This window comes from Tachypleus tridentatus, chromosome 13, assembly GCF_004210375.1.
Source record: "Tachypleus tridentatus isolate NWPU-2018 chromosome 13, ASM421037v1, whole genome shotgun sequence".
NCBI classification, from domain to species: Eukaryota; Metazoa; Arthropoda; class Merostomata; order Xiphosura; family Limulidae; genus Tachypleus; species Tachypleus tridentatus.
This window is the reverse complement of record NC_134837.1, coordinates 42,771,995-42,791,283: the sequence shown is the minus strand read 5'-3', so window position 1 is coordinate 42,791,283 and position 19,289 is coordinate 42,771,995. Positions and strand designations below refer to the sequence as shown.

The 19,289-nt window shown below is 33.5% G+C and overlaps 1 protein-coding gene across 6 annotated transcripts in view; it reads left to right on the top strand.

Annotated features, from left to right (window-relative positions):
• LOC143240193 (uncharacterized) overlaps positions 1-12,837 on the top strand; it is a 53,294-nt gene extending 40,457 nt beyond the window's left edge. For 2 of the 6 annotated variants that reach the window (XR_013021634.1, XM_076482263.1), the window contains exon 3: positions 4,133-4,690. Coding sequence is in view for 4 of the 6 variants with exons in the window: in XM_076482263.1 (XP_076338378.1) it covers positions 4,133-4,213 (81 nt within the window). In the remaining 2 variants the exon portion in view is untranslated. The other 4 variants (XR_013021625.1, XM_076482264.1, XM_076482261.1 and 1 more) reach the window with 2 other exon arrangements.
• The last annotated feature ends 6,452 nt before the right edge of the window (positions 12,838-19,289 follow it).

Here is a 19,289-nt window from a genome sequence, read left to right as displayed (position 1 = left end):
CCCTCGTGTAGCTTTACGCGAAATTCAAAAGAAACCAAACCAAGTCTACAGTTTTGTGTAACACGTGTTTAACACGCGTCGAGTACAAAAGCAGGCATTCAAAACAACATCGCTTCTATTATGTATTTATAACTACGTTAATCAACTTTTAAGCAGGTTATGAACATTTGCAGCATTTCATATAGTAAATATATTTATGTTTTAGTGCAAAATACCGATTTTACTGTAGGCTTGAGAAATAATAATGTGAACAAATGGGCAATTTTTAGTTTTGTGTAACAATCGTGGCCACCTACTTTGCTTGTTATCAATGTTTAGGTGGTCTTAACCACTGAAAATGAAGGTTTTGAGTGTTGTTTCAATAATAAGTCTACTTCTAAGGTGATTTTTGTCTGAATGTTCTATTATAGTTTTAGCCTAATCGCTGTGTCATCCTTATTATGGTTCGTTTTAGACATTGTATTACACATCATTATTAATTTATGTTTACTTTCAGAAAGTTAATTTTTATTCAATATTCAGTGTTGTTTGTACTTATTGTATGTGACATCACTTTGTTTCACAGAATTTTACAATCGAATTTTTTTTTTTACTTTTTATACCACACGTGAACCCCTTTGCAGCATATTTGGAGGTTTAAGGTCAATAATGAAATACACATAATATCAGTGATCTAAATACGTTACAGAGTCATTTATTTTTGCCAGAATCCTATATAGGCTACTGAGATTCTTGCAATTTATGATATTTTACAGATAATACTTGTGAACAACCTCATCTAGCGTTTGTTAATTTATTCACAGAGGGGATAGTTTGTTCTGATGGCAGTTTCGACATCCAGAAATATATATATAAAATTGAATAAAAAACATATAGTTTTGTTACGCATTAAGATTGAAAGAAGACAAGATTTAGTACGTTAATAAACTTAGAGACTATTTATTTCTATATAACCATTTGAAATAGATAAATTTAACTTGTCTTCAGTAACATGGTGTTTACTTACTAAAATAGACTTGTCTTCAGTAACATGGTGTTTACTTACTAAAATAGACTTGTCTTCAGTAACATGGTGTTTACTTACTAAAATAGATCACTTGTAGTTATATTTCAATTAGAGCAATCTTGGTTTGAAGTTTGATCTATAAAGAAAGCTGAAAGACATATAAAAATAAAAAAGAAACAGTTTTAAGTTCAACGATCTCCCGCCAGTGACTCTCATCCCATGTTATCCTAAACACATACACTCAATGTATTCTTGTTTTTATCAGATGTTCTTTATTCTATTGATTTTTTCCCTCCCTAAAATATTTATATTTTACAACGCCATCTAGTTGCTTTAAATGTCAGTCAAATGTGAAATTTTATAACTATATTTTGATAGTTCGAGTTCCTCAAGAGTTACAAGGAATCAGGGACATGTGTTTTGAAATATTTATTGCGCAGTCAAGTGAAAATCACCAGATTCTGTTTTTTAATACATTTCCTAAAATATTTTAAAATGTTCAAATAAAATCTAACGTCACATAAAGAATATATTAATCACAATTCGGATGGGAAATAACGTTTTTTAAAGTAAATCTATGTGTAGTTATTTGAAACCTGACCGATAATTTGTAATTTTTTTCACCTACCTCAAAAAAACACAAAAAAACAACAGAATTATATCTGGATAAGAGTTTAGTTTCTGTCTTGCTTTCTTCGAGAAGAGTTATTTATGACTAAAAGCCTTACTATTTTACTTCAAAAGACATTTACTCTTAAATTCGTGCAGTCTAGTCTTTAATATCTCTTTGAATTAAAGTTTAAATATATTTGGCAATCAAGCCAGAGCTCGGGCAGAGGACATAGAATTTACGTTGAATGTTAACAGTTCCTAGTAATACCGATCTCTAAAGTGACTCAAATGAGATGGATAGAATATTATTCCTTTAGAAATTACTCGCAATACGTATATATCACTAAATGCTGGACTTAAGTGATACCAAACCATTGTTTCAACGACTTAAGTATTTCGTTTTCTAGTGCAAATCTACGAATAATAAATTAAATACACCACCAAAGGAAAGGGTTGTCTGGTTACGAGTTTGAAAGCATGTTTCTCGAGGGACCCATCTAGATCAGTTGGACCTAAACAAGCTTGAGTCTGGATACTCCTAAAGCAGACAACGTAGAGAGAGAAAGATAGATTGATCGATACTAGCGCTTAGTAAACTGGTAATATTTTAGAACACACAAACGTCTTTCCTTTTCTCTATCAGGTTCACTTGTCTTATTTCTTGCAGTTATATGTATATCGAAAGCGCGTAATATTCGTCTGACGTTTTATTTTTCAGTTATTTCAGTTTGTTAAAGGCTCCATGAAACTTATGTATCTAATACTGTTCAATTACGGTTAATTTTATTCCATTTCCAATAACAATAATAACACTAAAAACAAATAAAAAATCTCACTTCTTTGTGAAATGTCTGATTTACTAAAGACAGTAACACACAGATTCCAGTTGCTGTTCCGAATATATGTCCTAAAGACAGTAACACATTGGTTCCAGTAGCTGTTCTAAATAGATGGACTATTTGGTTTTATTTCTGTGTAGGGGTGGCCATACAAAAAAGAAAAAAAAAGAGCTATTACCTAATTATGTGGAATTGAGCAGAGTGAATGAGTTGTTACGCATGGTTAACATGCAGTACAGATGTACAAGAAGAAAGGTATATTATCTGTGAGGATTTGGCAGATTGACTGGGCACTTTCTTATAGAAAATGTAATGATTTGTCATAAAGAATAAGATAATAGGTACGTGGAGTTAGGCAGAAATTATGATATTTTATCTTTGTGGATGTAAGCAAGAAGGACAGACTTATTTGTGTAGGTGTGTGGGTAATATGAATAGGTTCTTATCTGTAAGGGTGTGAAAAGACCGTACGAGTTATTACTTATCGATAAGTATGTCTACTGTTATGTAGTTGTAGATAATATTAATATGCTATTTATTTTTTTATTGGTACAAAAAGACAATAATGAGATATTTATCAGTAACTACATCTATGTAGAAGTGGTCATAAAGTAATTGGCTCTTTTTCTGTAATTTGTTTCCTTGGGTATAGGGACGAAGAATGGATTGTTATTAATCAGTGAGTGAATGTGGAACAAGTCTACAGTACATGTGTGAAAGATGGCGCCCAGAATTGCTTATTAGTTATGATTGTGTCTACGAAGGTTGACAGAAGTGTTAATTTATGTGCAAAAAGTTGGCCTGAAGAATGGATTATTATTTCGACTGTTTGTGGAAGTGTTTAAAAATGGGCAGGAAGGTGGATTTTTGTTTTTGGCAATACGGACTTAAAACACGTTTCTCTTAGGGCTAGCTTACATCAGTCTCACCTGAACATGACTTAGGCAAGAAAATGAAAAAAACAAACAAATGAAAACCAAACAAACAGTGAGCTATTTTTATGACTCTATGCGGACACCGGTAGGAGTAATGTAATATTAGCTGTTTTATAAAGATGCACGAAAAGTGGAGGAAATAATATTTCTGAGAAGTTAGGCAAAATGACAGGACGTCTATCTATGCTTAGGGAAAAAGAATTGTTTGTTTGTTTCGAATTTCGCGCAAAGTTACACGAGGGCTATCTGCGCTAGCCTTCCCTAATTTAGCAGTGTAAGGGATGGCAGCTAGTTATCACAACCCACCGCCAACTCTTGGGCTAGTCTTTTACCAATGAATAGTGGGATTGATCGTAACATTATAACGCCCCTAGGGTTAAAAGAGCGAGCATGTTTGGTACGATCTGGATTCGAGCCCGCAACCATCAGATTACTAGTCAAACGCATTAACCCACCTGGCCATGCCGGGCCCACCAAAAGAAAACCCACCATTTAAAAGCCAACATGTGCTTGCCAGGGAAAAGGAAATGAGTTATTTTCTGTGACCCGCTGTGTGAGAAGAATAGTGCTACAATAATGATACATGTAGATCATTTCATATAAGCATCAGTTTTGGGAGATAAAGCTTAATATTTTGTTATGTCTCTTTTACTTCTATTTTTTATTTTCGTTAACCTGAGTGTCTGCTGAAATAAGCAGAAAGAACGCAATATTAAAGTTTTGAAAAAACCCATGAACAGTGTGCTGTTCTCTGTGTGGACAAACCAGGAAGAAGGATTATTAATTATGACTTTATGGGCGCACACAATTCATCATTCTGAACGTACGGAACTATCTACACAGCAGTTGACCTGGAAGTGAAGTAAAGGAAGTAATGACGTCATCAAGATGGCAGGGAAAGTGTATAAGTGCAGCATTTACTTAGCATATTTCACTTAAGTGAGGCTTATGTCTACAGTAACATGGATCGTATAATAATTATTATAATCACTTTAAAACAAAAGTTACCCCTGGAAATAAATATATGATATTTTTCATTATCACTTTGTTCAGCATCGCCATCAAACTTGCATTCGAATATAACACATCATGAAGATAGTACATTTTCCACCATATTGAAAATGCTAACACCCTGTTCTAGTTTATTTGATTAGTCTTTTGGAAAAGAATGTCCAGATCATTTTTTGTATAGCGGATTCGATGGAATCCAGGACAACTACACATCTAAACAAATGACGAAGTAGGACATTTAGACATCACTTGTTTGTTATAAAATAAAACCGTAATTACAATAATTATTTTCATCATATGACCTGTATATATTTAGACCTACTAGTCAAACGCCTTAACCCACCTGGCCATGCCGGGCCCACCAAAAGAAAACCCATAATTTAAAAACCAACATGTGCTTGCTTTTAAATATGAACTACATAGATAGAGGTTTATTATACGAGTTTTATAGACCTAGGCCAATTTTATCAAAATTTTAAATATGAACTACATAGATAGAGGTTTATTATATTACTATGTTTAATTTACTCCATTATATGACATACATCGTAACTGGACAACTAGATAATTATTAGGTATCTAACTGCCCTTCTTCCTCATTTGTTTAGGTATGTAATTGTCTGAGGTATAGTTGTCCGGTTATAGTAAATGTCAATTTTGAAACATTAGCAAATGTTATGGTAAATATTTTTGAAAACATTTGATAATAAATAAAATACAAAATAAAAAAATATGCAAGTTCTCTTCAAACATTCTCATTATTGTAGTTAACGTGTACATGGGTAACGTGAGTTTAAATATTTACGTTAAAGCAAGTAGATGGAACATTTAGAAAATAATGTTTTAAATTTTTCTGTTGGTTGTTAAATAATATCTGAACAGGTGATTCACTAAACATGTTAAACGGAGTTTGCGTGACATCCTAGGACTATGTGTAATTCGGTTAATTCTGTTTATGAACGAACATTTTTTATTTCGCTGTTCGATTTCTTTCATCTGAAATATTTTTCTAGCAGCTCATTGGATATATATTTTAAAATGTTTGTGAGTTGAAGAACATTTTACTGACACGATTGTTTTAATAAGTATAAAAGTTGTTGAGGCAAAATAGCGTATGTTTAACAAAAAATGGCACAATTTTATAAAACAAGTAATGCATGAACCTCCTCAGAAAAAAAAAAGTTATTTCTTTTTCACGATTGCCAGTTAAGACGTCTAATTACTAACTCAAGGGAAGACAACTACAAAAAACAGAAGAGTAAAAAAAGAAACGAAACGAAAATCTTCACTGAGCAGTGCCCGCTGTACACGTATAATATAGTTCGTTTTAAATAATAGCCAGGAAAAGATATCAAAATATAAAGCTAATATACACAATTTAGCTTAAGTTTTTCTGTAACATACACAAATCTCAACGTCTTATTGCGTATAGTTCAGTATCGTTGTTTTTGTTCATGTAAAAAAATGTTTCAGTGAGTTGCTCTAATAAAACTGATTGTAATACTTGTAAAAACCCTGTAACTGGTAATGATTCGTTTTTGAACCCTGACATTATTTGCTTCTATACAAAACATTCCATTGAAACCGCAAAAATGTAGATATAATTTTCAAGAAAATATATCAATAGATAGACGCATGACGTGACCTAGTAAGTTATTTATACAGTAATGTAGATATCTTCTTTGTCCATGTCTCTTAATACGGTTTTGCATACTGTTGAACTAGTTTTACGAGTAGCTGCTACCAATATGTTGCTGAAACCGCGTCAATACGCCAGCCCAAAGCTCGTAGTTTTATGTGTCGACCAATGAGAAGACTGCAGAAGATCTGGGGGAGCGCTGATGATAGCATAGGAAAGCAAGCCTGCCCTTCGTAAGTCGAAGGGCACTCGAGAACTGGAATGGGTTAAATTTACACTGAGGGTGTGCCACGAGCGGTTACCGCCTCTTCATGTTTTTTTTTGTTGGACTCATCACAAAGCTGATCCACTCTAAAACGTTTTTATGTTCGTTAAAAACGTGTATTGTTTAAAGTTCGGAATTTTAAATTGTTAGCAAACATTCGAAACGTAAGATATTAAAAATCATCTAACTTTTATTATTTGTGTACTTTAAATATATTTCAGTGTTGATGTCTGGTAATAACTGCATCCACAAATCACACCATCAACAACACAAACCGAGAACAAATTAGTTCATAAAATCCATAAAGAGCATGATTTCACTGTTTTTTATAGTGGGGAATATTTTCCCCATCTTGCATTATTATCAGTTTCATTCTTTCCTCCTTTTTTTTCCCTTTCTTTTCAAACCGACATAGCCAGATGGTTAGGGCCGCTCTATTCGTAATCTGAGGGGCGCGGGTTTGAATCCTCGTCACACCAAACACGTTAGCTCTTTCAGCCGTGGGGGCGTTATAATGTGATGGCCAATCCCACTGTTCGTTGGTAAAAGAGTAACCCAAGAGTGGGCGGTGATGACTAACTGCCTTCCCTATAGTCTTACACTCATAACTTAGGGATGGATAGCACAGATAGCCCTTGTGTAGCTTTGCGCGGCAAAATTTAAAAAAATAAGCATAGAAAATTCATAAGCAAAATGTTGGAGGTGTTCAATGATATTCAGCCATACTTTTCCTGGCTCTTCCGATTTCGACGCTTATGGGAACTCTCAATGCTTCGTTTACAGCTCTAAAACTAATGAAGTTGTCAATGCATTTTTGAAAACCAGTTTGTGTTCAATCACTGAGCCCATTGAGTCCGACGTTTTCATTTGATTAAATGTACATTAGCATTCGCAAATTGTAAGAGATCCAGAAATTAAACCGTGTCATAGGGTTTCGCTGTAATGTCAAGTGTAACCAATACAAATTGAAGTAACGTACAAGTTGAAGTAAGATTTAGTTTCCAAATAGTCTGGTGGATTTTAATGAGCTTCAGTCATGCTGCTCTACAATTTTATAATGTTTCGAAATTAGATCTTAAGGTTTCCTGATAATTTAAGCTAGGCTTCTTAAATAACAATAATATTAAAAATATATATTGTTACTTGTATTCATACGCTAGGTCATTGCGAGAGATCACCAAAGTAAAAACGAAGAATTGAAACAAATTCAACATTTTTGTCTAGCAATTTACTTTTTACTTTTTCATTTCTTTAAACGACTTTTGACAGTATAACAATTTGTTACATAATAATGCAACGACAATATAACAGGTTGTCTTATAATAATGCAACCATAATATAACAATGTTACATAATGCAACGACAATATAACAATTTGTTATATAATAATGCAACCACTATATAATAATTTGTTACATAACAATGCAATTACAATATGGCAATTTGTTACACAATAATGCAACCACAATATAACAGATTGTTACATTATAATGCAACTACAATATAGCAATTTGTTACAACGTACTACTTGTACCCTTTGAGAAACTGGTGTGTAGGCTTGTTAATTGCCACTGAAGTTATTGCGTTAGAGATGTTATTTTAGTCGTTTTTAATATTCGAGGTAAAACTTTATCATATCTTTTTGTATTACATAACCTCGTCTATTGTTTTATTTCGTATGATGTAGGATTTCTTAAGTAAAATGACTTCAGTTGAAAAGTTGTAAAACCTGTCCTTCGCATGCGAAGCACGTGCAGTCTAGATGTTTGTACATTTATATATAATTTTTTTTCGAAATAAGCACGAGCAAAGCACGCGCTTTACGCGTGTATTCTATAACACACCTCTGGTTCTCGTAGTATACAGACTGCAGCAGCAGGGGCCAGAGATCTCCTGTAGTCTATACTTAGAAACAACTGCAGGAAGAAGTACAACTCGTGCAATCCATCTGTGACAAATGTAAATACTTGGTATTGCATTTCCTGTTTTGTAATGCTATCACCTTCTTAAGCCTTCAGGATCACGTTTTCCCATATTTGCAAAATTTCATGCGTTGCGACTGAATTTTCGAGAATTTGTTACCCTGTGCAAGTAAATAAATATATTGTCTTGTTATTTTTTCAAGTAACAGTTAGTCACCTAATCTGAGCCCTAAGAGGCTCAACGGTAAATCATTAGGGTTATAACTCTAAAAACCAGGTTTACATACCACAATGTCCCCATACATCTCCCGCTGTCGCGTATTCTGTTATTGGACTCTGTGAACTGATTAATTTCAAAATGTTTGTTAATTAATATTAATTTATGGTCAAAGCAAGCTCGTCACAGACTAGTACATTATTCAGAATTTTCTGAAGCTGTCTTAATTCACTTCCATGAAACAGATATTGGATAGAAAACAACAACTAATTTATCTATTTAATTATCATAGTGTTATATAAATGTATTACCCGGCTGTCCCCCTGTGGGGCAGCTGTAATTCTACGGATTTACATCAAGGGTTCGGTATTTTTCGGTGTACACACACACATGCTGCCTGGATTAAATTATCATTCTGCACGGTACAATATTTCTGAAATTTATAATATTACGTTACTATTGAATATATTATATAACACGTCACATATATATCTAGTCGTTTTTTAAATTGTTTCTTAAATAAGAACAAAAGAAGAGAAACACTTTACGTAAATCAATCTCAGTTTTTATTCGTAAATAATATATTTAGCTTTTCGTAACTCGACAACTTCGCTTCTAAACGGTACAAGGAACTAAAATAAAACATATCTGAGTCAATTTTACTCACTTATAATGTAAAAACGCAATTACTGAAAATACGAAAGGGAATTCTCAATACCCGCGGCACTTAATTAATTTAGACGGGATTGGAGTAAAATTACTATATGTGATCCCTCCACGTGGAATGCGCATGTACCTGATTTGATTTTATTATTTACCAGGATCTCTATAGCCTACCTTCAAATTATAATTCGTTTAGGTAGAATTACAATAAATTAATCTATGGTCTAATATATCGATAGCTGTAATCAGATCTCAACTTGGTCAAGAGGTGGCGAGGTTACGAGCTGAAAGTTTGTATTTGGGGGGAAAAACAAAACAACTGAGAGCCGCTCATTCTCGGCTAATACAAAACACACAACTTTAGTGTATTAAAATTGTTGACATCATTTTTGTTGGTCCAGATAATGTGATTATTGCCTTTTTTTTTAGTGTTCACCGATCCCAAGATTACGATAATCATAACAGTTATCTCCAAACTGTATTTAGCTGCGTTGTTAACATTATTATAACCAGGGTTATTAATTTAAAAATGAGCAAATGTAGACCAATACATCATTTGTAGAGAGTATTTGATGTATATTTTATCGTAATAGTAATAAACAATTATTAGAAATTTAGCTTCATTTTTATTCATTGTTATTATTATATAAAGAATGTAAAGTTTTAAAGAACTAACCAATATTTTCCTTGTTATTACATCATATGCGGTAAGACATATATTACACGATTGCAGCCAGCCACCAACAATGGTAACTTCCACTGTCTTTTCAAGACCAAGTAAAGGATTCTTTGTAATTTCTTACCTATTGATTCACAATACTAGACTGTGTTATGGTTTTTTTTATACTCGTATTGAAATAAGTTTTCCGCTAAAAGCAGTTAACGACATACACACAAAAAGTAGGCTTACAGTGACTAGCGTATATTGAAAAAGGCACGTAAGTTTTTACCGCTTCTCTATTGGCCGGATAAGTTTTTACCTCCTCTCTATTGGCCGGGAGAAAAGTCCGGATCAGTTTTTATTTACAGTACCCCACCTCCTGGTCATTCTTTGACGCCCGCTGTTTTTATAACCCGTGGCAACTCTCTTTCATCCACTCAGTGCTTAAGCAAGATGTTTTCTTGAAGTAAAAAACTTTAAGGGAAGCTATGCACGATAATGGGGTAGATTAAGTGTTCCAGCTTTCTCACTGTATTGTGTTTAGCTTGATACAGTTCCAAGTTGTTACAGCCATCTTTTTTATGTTCTGGACTATACAAGTTGGTTTATTAACTAATATTTAATCACAGGTGTCTCTCAAAAGGTCATTACCTTCTTTTGTTCAATATCTTTCTAATATTCCACTTAGAGTGTATTATATGTCTTTGTATATTTATGAGTACTGTGTTTCCTCTGCTAAATACTGCCCATGTCGTTAAGCCTATGAGCATTTGTGGAAACAGAATTGGGATTTTACTGATGGCTTAAAGGTTAGACGAGAACAACAAAATGAATATGCAATGGAATCTAATCCATTCCGAACAGCACTCGACACGTGCTGCTCGCGAGCCTGGATAAATTCTCGTTTCTGTTGAGCCTCATGCGCTTTCAAATCGTCGCAGGTGCCCAGTGCATCTTGAGCAAGAAATATTATCTGGGAAAGCTTAGTTTGTCGTTCATTATCATCTAAACGGAATAAGAAAGCTAAGCTGATTTCTAAAGACGAAAAAGTACAGCTGCAGTTTCCTAATTTGGTAGTAATATGGGAGTCTTTTATAGGCCTAAAAAATGGATATTCGAAGACTAATTGTAAATGTACATATTGTAGTTAAGTGTTCCATAATTTTTTTATGAACTGATTTGTTCGTATTGCGGTTATGTGTCAGTACAGACAAGCTTAAGTCTCTGATACTTGGAGAACAACACTGGATTGGAAAAAGAGTCGAGATCGGTAGTGTACATACACTTTGAGTGGTAATTTACTCTCGGGAATGAAATATTAGTTAACAAACAGAGAACGAAAGATAGTTATTAAAGTCCTGTAAAAACGTTGCAACGCGATGTTTCAGGACAGAAGCAGTTCACCCACGTGTAAATCTACTGATTAGTAAATAAATGCCCGTTCATGTTTCAGGAATTCGTTAATATTTGAAGGAAAGATACTTTTTATTGCAATAGATAACCCACAAGAAAATGTTCTTTGCGCTGTATAAAAATTGGGAGAAATTACGATTTAAAGTTGTAGTTAAAATAAGAGGTAGTGTCGTTGATGGGATGGCATGTTTCTTAGGATATCTGATATACATATTTTGTGTAGTGGATAAATTGGCATTGAAGATAGCTTGCGATACAGATAAGTTAGAATAATAGATAATTTAATGTGCAGGAATTATAATTTTCGATATAGATAACTTCTACAATAAACCAATACAAATATTGGATCCATCAAAGCAACGCCCATTTGTAGTTTCTTAACCAACTAAATAATGGAGCAGAACTAATATCGCACAGAGGAATCAAAACCGTATGAAGTTTCGTATAAGGCTTCATTCTTTTATAAGTTTTATTGTAAATCACGAAGATGTTTCTCAATAAATTACCCTTATATCTATCTATTAACCTTTTTGTTTGTTTTCTTACTATTTTATTCGTCTTCCCCTAAAACTAGTATATATTTTCCTACTGATGGTTACAAAGCCGAATAACACATATATTTCGGCGTGTTTATCAGTATACACCTGTAAAATTAGCAAGTTATTTTGAAAATTTCAGGGTATTACAGCCAGCATCTTCCTCATCGGGGATGGATGTGTCGTATGTATACGTGTGTAGGCCCGACATGGCAAAGTGGTTAGGGCGCTGTACTCATAATCAGAGGGTCGCGGGCTCGAATTCCAGTCACAACAAACATATTTGTCCTTTCTGCTGTGTGGGCAACGTAATGTTACGACCAGTCCCACTATCTATTGATAAAAGAGTAGCTCAAGAGTTAGCTGTAGGTGGTGATGACTAGCTGCCTTCCTTCGAGTCTTAAACTGCTAAATTAGGGACGGCTTGTGCAAATAGTCCTCGTTAGCTTTGCGTGAAATTCAAACAAACAATAAATATATACGTGTGTGCATTTTAATCTTTGTATCGATAATACTATAAATACTGAGCCTAGTGTATAATAGAAAATTCTGGCATAATCTATTGTCTGTATAAACTACTGGCATGCACCGAAGGTAGCCCAGTCTTCTGCTATTTTAAAACCCTGATTCTTTTCTAGTACTTAAGATCAAGGAATTCGTAATTCGGTAAAAGGTCGAACAATTGCGTTGAACGTTCCATGCACATTTTATACAAATACAATTTCTAACAACTGTCTTCTGATTCATGCGCGAAAGCATACAAACACAGGTACAAAAGTTTAGACTCCAGAAGATATCTTGTAGTTATAACTTTTATAGAATGATCATGAAAAAATGTCCAAAATAAGCATTAAGTTATAAAATTGGTATAAACACTTTTACAAATGTATTTTATATTGAAGAAACAAATCACAAAACCAAAATAATAAGGGAAAAGTTCTTGTTAATATTTGAATACTGGGAAGAAAAACTAACTCTTGAATTCGTGTAATGTAGCGTGCTACAATAATAATGTTTATTTACTTGGAAGATGTTTACATATATGTATATGTTTATATATACAGAGTTATAATGACAAATAAATTATTGATTATAGATAATTTCATCTTCAAACTGGCTCAATGGGTTATTTCACTCCTGTTATTATTTCATTTTCGTTATTTATTTATCTTTGTGGTCGTGTGACTAAATTTATCAGTATTAAGCGAATGATAAATCATAAAAACTGGGACGAAATTGTTAAGCTGTTCAGATTTCTTGAGTAGAAAACAGGAATGTCATGTTTCATAGAAAGATAATATACTTGAGATGGAAAATTATAAATAATAATTTGATCCGATATTAGATACTATGTTAAAGACAATCAGGCGTGGCCTTATACTTAACTTGTCAGGTTGCAATCCGAGGGTCCATGGTTTATTTCTTTTCTGTTGTCAATAAAAAACATTTAGCTCCACTCTTTGAAGCCTTGGGTACGTTATAAGTAAGACAGTCAAGTCCAGGAGTTGATGGTGGGTGCTGTTGACTGACAAAATTCAAAATTAGGGACGGATAGTATAAGTAGGCCTTGAACGAATATATGAAGGTAAAATGAAAGGATTATTATGTTCATTACGTTTTCTTGGTTTGGTTTGTTTTTGAATTTCGCGCAAAACTACACGAGGGCTATCTGCTTTAGCCGTCCCTAATTTAGCAGTGTAAGATTAGAGGAAAAGCAGCTAGTCGTCACTCCCCACCGCCAACTCTTGGGTTACTCTTTTACCAACGAATAGTGGGATTGACCGTAACTTTATAACTCTCCCACGGCTGAAAGGGCGAGCATGTTTGGTGTGAATGGGATTCGAACCCGCGACCCTCGGATTACGAGGCTCTAACGTTTTCTTATAATAAGTATTTTTGAAGATAACGTCTATGGAGTCCATGTAGTTTAAAATCCGATATAATAAATACTGTGGTATTATCTAGTTCATAACAGACATGACCGTTGAAGGGGAGACTAATCTAATATCTCTATTTATGTTCCATATTAAAGAAGAGATGTATCGTTTTTCAGCAATTATTAACTGTCATCCATTTTATTCTCACAAGAAAATAAGTTCGCATTTCTTTTCATAAAATATATCATAGATATTTTTACGCACGTTAATTACAACAATGTAGAAATGTCACTTTAATTAAAAAAGGTGTTTGAATGTAAGCGATATATGACTTGCTTAAACACAAGTGCTGTCATTAGCATAAGTGTTCCACTTCTATCCTTCAGGAGTGGGAGTGTCCAGTATTTAATTTTCTGGACCCTTCCTAAAATCACGTTTAGATGTTTTTAGGTAGAGGCCATGTGTACGTTATAAGCTTGGTGGTCACATCCCACTATCTGATTTTAGTAGCTCAAGTGTTGTTGGTAGGTGTTGCCTTTCTTTACAGTCTAATCAATTCAAAGTAACGAATAGCTGGCGGAGCGTTACGCCAATGCCCAAAACCAAATTAGACATTAAGAAGTATGCCAAGGCATTAAAAAAACATGATTTTTTTAATGGTGAATAAAATATTTACTGAGTCTAGATAGTTGACAATACATAAAAAAACATAATAATCTTGTTAAACATTTCTCTTTCTTTATTAGTAGACATGTCTCGGTGATCCTAATACTAACCATGTGTTGTGAAGAATTTATTATTTAATAATGTATTTATTCTGTAAATGTGTGTGTGCTTAGAGATAATTAATGTCCCTTTGATGAAAATGATGCCAAAAAATAGAAACAATATTGCAGTAAAATATGTGCACTGTTTGTGGTGAAAGAAGACAGCAAATATTTAGCAGTTATTTTCAAACAGAAAGTATTATTGGACAAACACAGTGTATAACTGTGCAGAAGATATTTAATAGTCATTGAGCTCCTATGATTCTTCTATGTAACTGTGCTGAACATATACAATATTCAATGAGCTCCTGCAATTCTTCTGTGTAACTACACTGAAGATATATAATACTAAATGAGTTTCTATGATTCTTCTGTGTAAATGTGCTGAAGGTGTATAATAGTCAGTGAGTTCTTCTGATCCTTTCATGTAACTGTGCTTAAGATATATAATAATGAATAAGCTCCAATGATTCTTCTATGTAAGTGTGCTTAAGATATATATCTTCTGTGTAACTGTGCTGAAGATATATAATAGTAAATGAGCTCCTGTGATTCTTCTACGTAACTGTACTGAAGATATTTAATAGTCAATGAGCTCCTGTATATTCTTTTATGTGACTGTGCAGAAGATACATGACAGTCAATGAGTTCCTGTGATTCTTCTGTATAACTTTGCTGAAGATATATAATAGATAATTAGTTCCTGTGATTCTTCTGTGTAACTGCACTGAAGATGTACAATAGTCAATGAGTTCCAATGATTTTTCTGTGTAACTGAGCTCAAGATATATAATAGTAAATGACCTCCTGTGATTCTTCTATGTAACTGTGCTTAAGATATATAATATCTTCTATGTAACTGTGCTTAAGCTATCTTGTATGTAACTTTGCTGAAGATGTATAATGGTCAATGAGTTCCTGTGATTCTTCTATGTAACTGTGCTGAAGATATTTAATAATCAATGAGCTTCTGTATAGACTTTTATGTAATTGTGCGAAAGATATAAAATAGTAAATGAGCTCCTGTGATTCTTCTATGTAACTGGGCTGAAGATGTATAACATTGATTGATCTCCTCTGATTTTTCTATGTAACTTTGCTAAGATATTTAATAGCTAATTAGTTCCTGTGATTCTTTTGGGTAAGTGTTCTGAAGATATACAATACTCAATGAGTTTCTGTGATTCTTCTATATAAATGTGGTGAAAATATATAATGGTCAATGAGCACCTGTCATTCTTTTATTTAACTGTGCTGAAAATATATAATAGTCACTGAGCTCCTGTGATTCTTCTTTGTAACTGTGCTGAAGATATTAAATAGTCAATGAGCTCCTTATATTCTTCTGTGTAACTGTGCTGAAGATATAATAATCAATGAGCTCCTGTGATTCTTCTGTGTAACTGTGCTGAAGATATATCTGTCGTAGAGCTCTTGTGATTGTTCTATGCTGTAGATATAGCCACAGGATCATTGTGATTGGTGTATGTAACTATGCTGTAGATATAGCCACAGGATCCTTGTGATTGTTCTATTTAACTATGCTGTAGATATAGCCACAGGATCATTGTGATTGGTATATGTAACTATGCTGTAGATATAGCCACAGGATCATTGTGATTGGTGTATGTAACTATGCTGTACATATAGCCTCAGGATCATTGTGATTGGTGTATGTAACTATGCTGTAGATATAGCCACAGGATCATTGTGATTGTTCTATTTAACTATGCTGTAGATATAGCCACAGGATCATTGTGATTGGTGTATGTAACTATGCTATAGATATAGCCACAGGATCATTGTGATTGGTGTATGTAACTATGCTGTAGATATAGCCACAGGATCATTGTGATTGGTGTATGTAACTATGTTGTAGATATAGCCACAGGATCATTGTGATTGGTGTATGTAACTATGTTGTAGATATAGCCACAGAATCATTGTGATTGGTGTATGTAACTATGCTGTAGATATAGCCACAGGATCATTGTGATTGGTATATGTAACTATGCTGTAGATATAACCACAGGATTATTGTGATTGGTGTATGTATCTTTCCTATATATAAGTATAGAGCTTTTCTGATTCTTTACATAAGTGTGCTATGGATATATAGTTACTCAGCTGGTGTGGCTCTTGCATGTAACTGTGCTAAAGATGTACACAGCTCCTGTAATTCTTGTAAGTGTATTGTAAACAGTCACAAGGCTCTTGTGCTTCTTGTAACAGTTTCTATAGATATAGTTAAAGAGCTCTTATGATTCATGTAACTGTTAAATATGTCATAGTTACAGAATTTTTGTGCTAGATATATTGTAGACACAGTTATATTCTTGTCATGTGTTTGTTTTTTTATTTAACAGTAAACCACTATATGCAAGTAATGATGTGTAAAGATACACAATTACATTCAGGTTGTGATGTTCAAGTATAAAGATACACAATTACATTCAGGTTGTGATGTTCAAGTTTAAAGAAACACAACTACATTCAGATGGTGATGTTTTAGTTTAAAGGTACAAACTATATTCAGGTTTTGATGTTCAAATTTAAACATACAAACTATATTCAGGTTAGGATGTTCAAGTTTAAAGAAACACAACTACATTCAGGTGGTGATGTTCAAGTTTAAATATACCCAACTACATTTAGGTTGTGATGTTCAAGTTTAAAGGCACAAACTATATTCAGGTTGGGATGTTCAAGTTAAAGTTACAAAGTATATTCAGGTTGTGATGTTCAAGTTTAAAGATACACAACTACATTCAAATTGTGATGTTCAAGTTTAAAGGTATAAGCTACATCCAGTTTGTGATGTTCAAGTTTGAAGATGTGCAACTATATTCAGGTTGTGATGCTCTAGTTTAAAGAAACACAACTACATTGAGGTTGTGATGTTCAAGTATAAAGGTATGCAACTATATTCAGATTGTGATGTTCAAGTTTAAAGGCACAAACTACATTCAAGTTGTGATGTTTATGTCTAAAGATATGCAACTACATTTATGTTGTGGTGTTTAAGTTTAAAGATACACAACTACATTGAGGTTATGATTTTAAATTTAAAGATACATATGCCAGGCATGGCCAGGTGTTTAAGCCATTAGACTCGTAATCCAAGGGTCGTGGGTTTGAATCCCCCTTGCATCAAACATGGTCACCCTTTGTTTTGATCAATCCCATTATTTGTCGGTAAAGGAGTAGCCCAAGCATTGGCGGTAGGTGGTGATGATTTGCTGCCTTCCCTTTAGTCTTACACTGCTAAATTGGGGACGGCTAGTGCAGATAACCCTCGTGTAGCTTTATGTGAAATTCACAAAAAAACCAAACTAAAGATACACAACTACATTCATGTTGTGGTGTTTAAGTTTAAAGATACACAACTACATTCATGTTGTGGTGTTTAAATTTAAAGATACACAACTACATTCATATTGTGGTGTTTAAGTTTAAAGATACACAACTACTTTCAGGCTGTGGTGTTTAACTTATATTGTCCTACTCTCAGTAGCACAATTTTATGTCTGTGCACTCACAATGCTAGAAATCATATTTCGATACTTCTTGTGGGCAGAGCACAGATAACCCATTGTGTAGCTTTTCGCATAATCACAACTAGCTAACTACAACTACATTCTATTGCCTCGTTGAATTTGAAGGTATACAATTACATCCTGGTCGTGACGTTTAAGTTTAAAGGCACTTTTATTTAAACAAAGCTTGTCTTGGGGTTACTCTTTAATATCAGTAATATTGTGCTAGGTAGTTTTTTCCCAAAGACCAAATAACAAAAGTAAATAAAACCTTCAGTATAAACACGTTTCTTTGTTTTGAGTTTACTTTATAACTTTCTTTAGAACAATGTTATGTGCTCGAACTGTTCAACCTTCCTCTTCCCTCTGTGTGTTAAGTGTTAGTGATTATAGTCTGAGAAAGGATGTAAGTACACCACTGCCAAAAACCTCCACACTTCCCGTTATCTGTTTAATAAGTTAGTTCTAGCTTTGATCCACCGCGCTGTGAACATAATTACTTGTACAGGATACCCTGCACTCTTGTGGCATTTATTGAATCGCAGACTGTGATTGGTTTAGTCAGAAGTTTTAAATTTGTATTTTTTTCGATTTAATTTGATGCTCATTTTTCGAATGTAACCTTTATCTAGGAGCTGATAAGACTAATATAATAAGTACGTGTCTTAGCATTAGAAACGTAGTTAGGATCTTGGAAACTTTGCTGATTTGGTTCATAATTTTCTGGTGAAACGATTCCGTAGAAGTTTAAATTTTAGATTGCAAAATGTAAACCGTTGTATTTTCTTTCTTGTTCACACTATATTTAATAAGTGGATAGCTATGACAAACCAGGTGTATGAAAGAAAAAAATATTCATTTTTTTTCTCAATATTCTCTTAAATTATGAAATTACCCCAATCCGTTCTTGTGATCTTAAAATAAACTTACATATGGCATTGAGTGTGCCTTTAGTCATTTCCTGTTTGAGTATTGAGCAAGGTGTGTGTGTTTTCTTATAGCAAAGCCACATCAGGTTATTTGCTGAGCCCACCGAGGGGAATCGAATCCCAAATTTTAACGTTGTAAACTCGTAGACTTATCGCTGTACTAGCGGGGGGCATATTGAGCAAGATAAAATATTACCTTGAAGAAGGCTTAACATTTTGGCGGTGATAATATTAGTTACTTTATGTCCTGATAGATAATAAAAAGAAATGACTAAAATTGTGATATTGAAAATAAAATGTAACGTATTTCCTTTAGATACAATCAAATCTTTATAAATTACCGCATAATGCTTGACATTGAATGATGTTGCAAATTCTCGAGTGTTGGAATGACTTAACATGACTGCTGTTTTATTTCATTTTGTTCAAACAAAAATTTAGTTTATTTTTATAAAACCTGA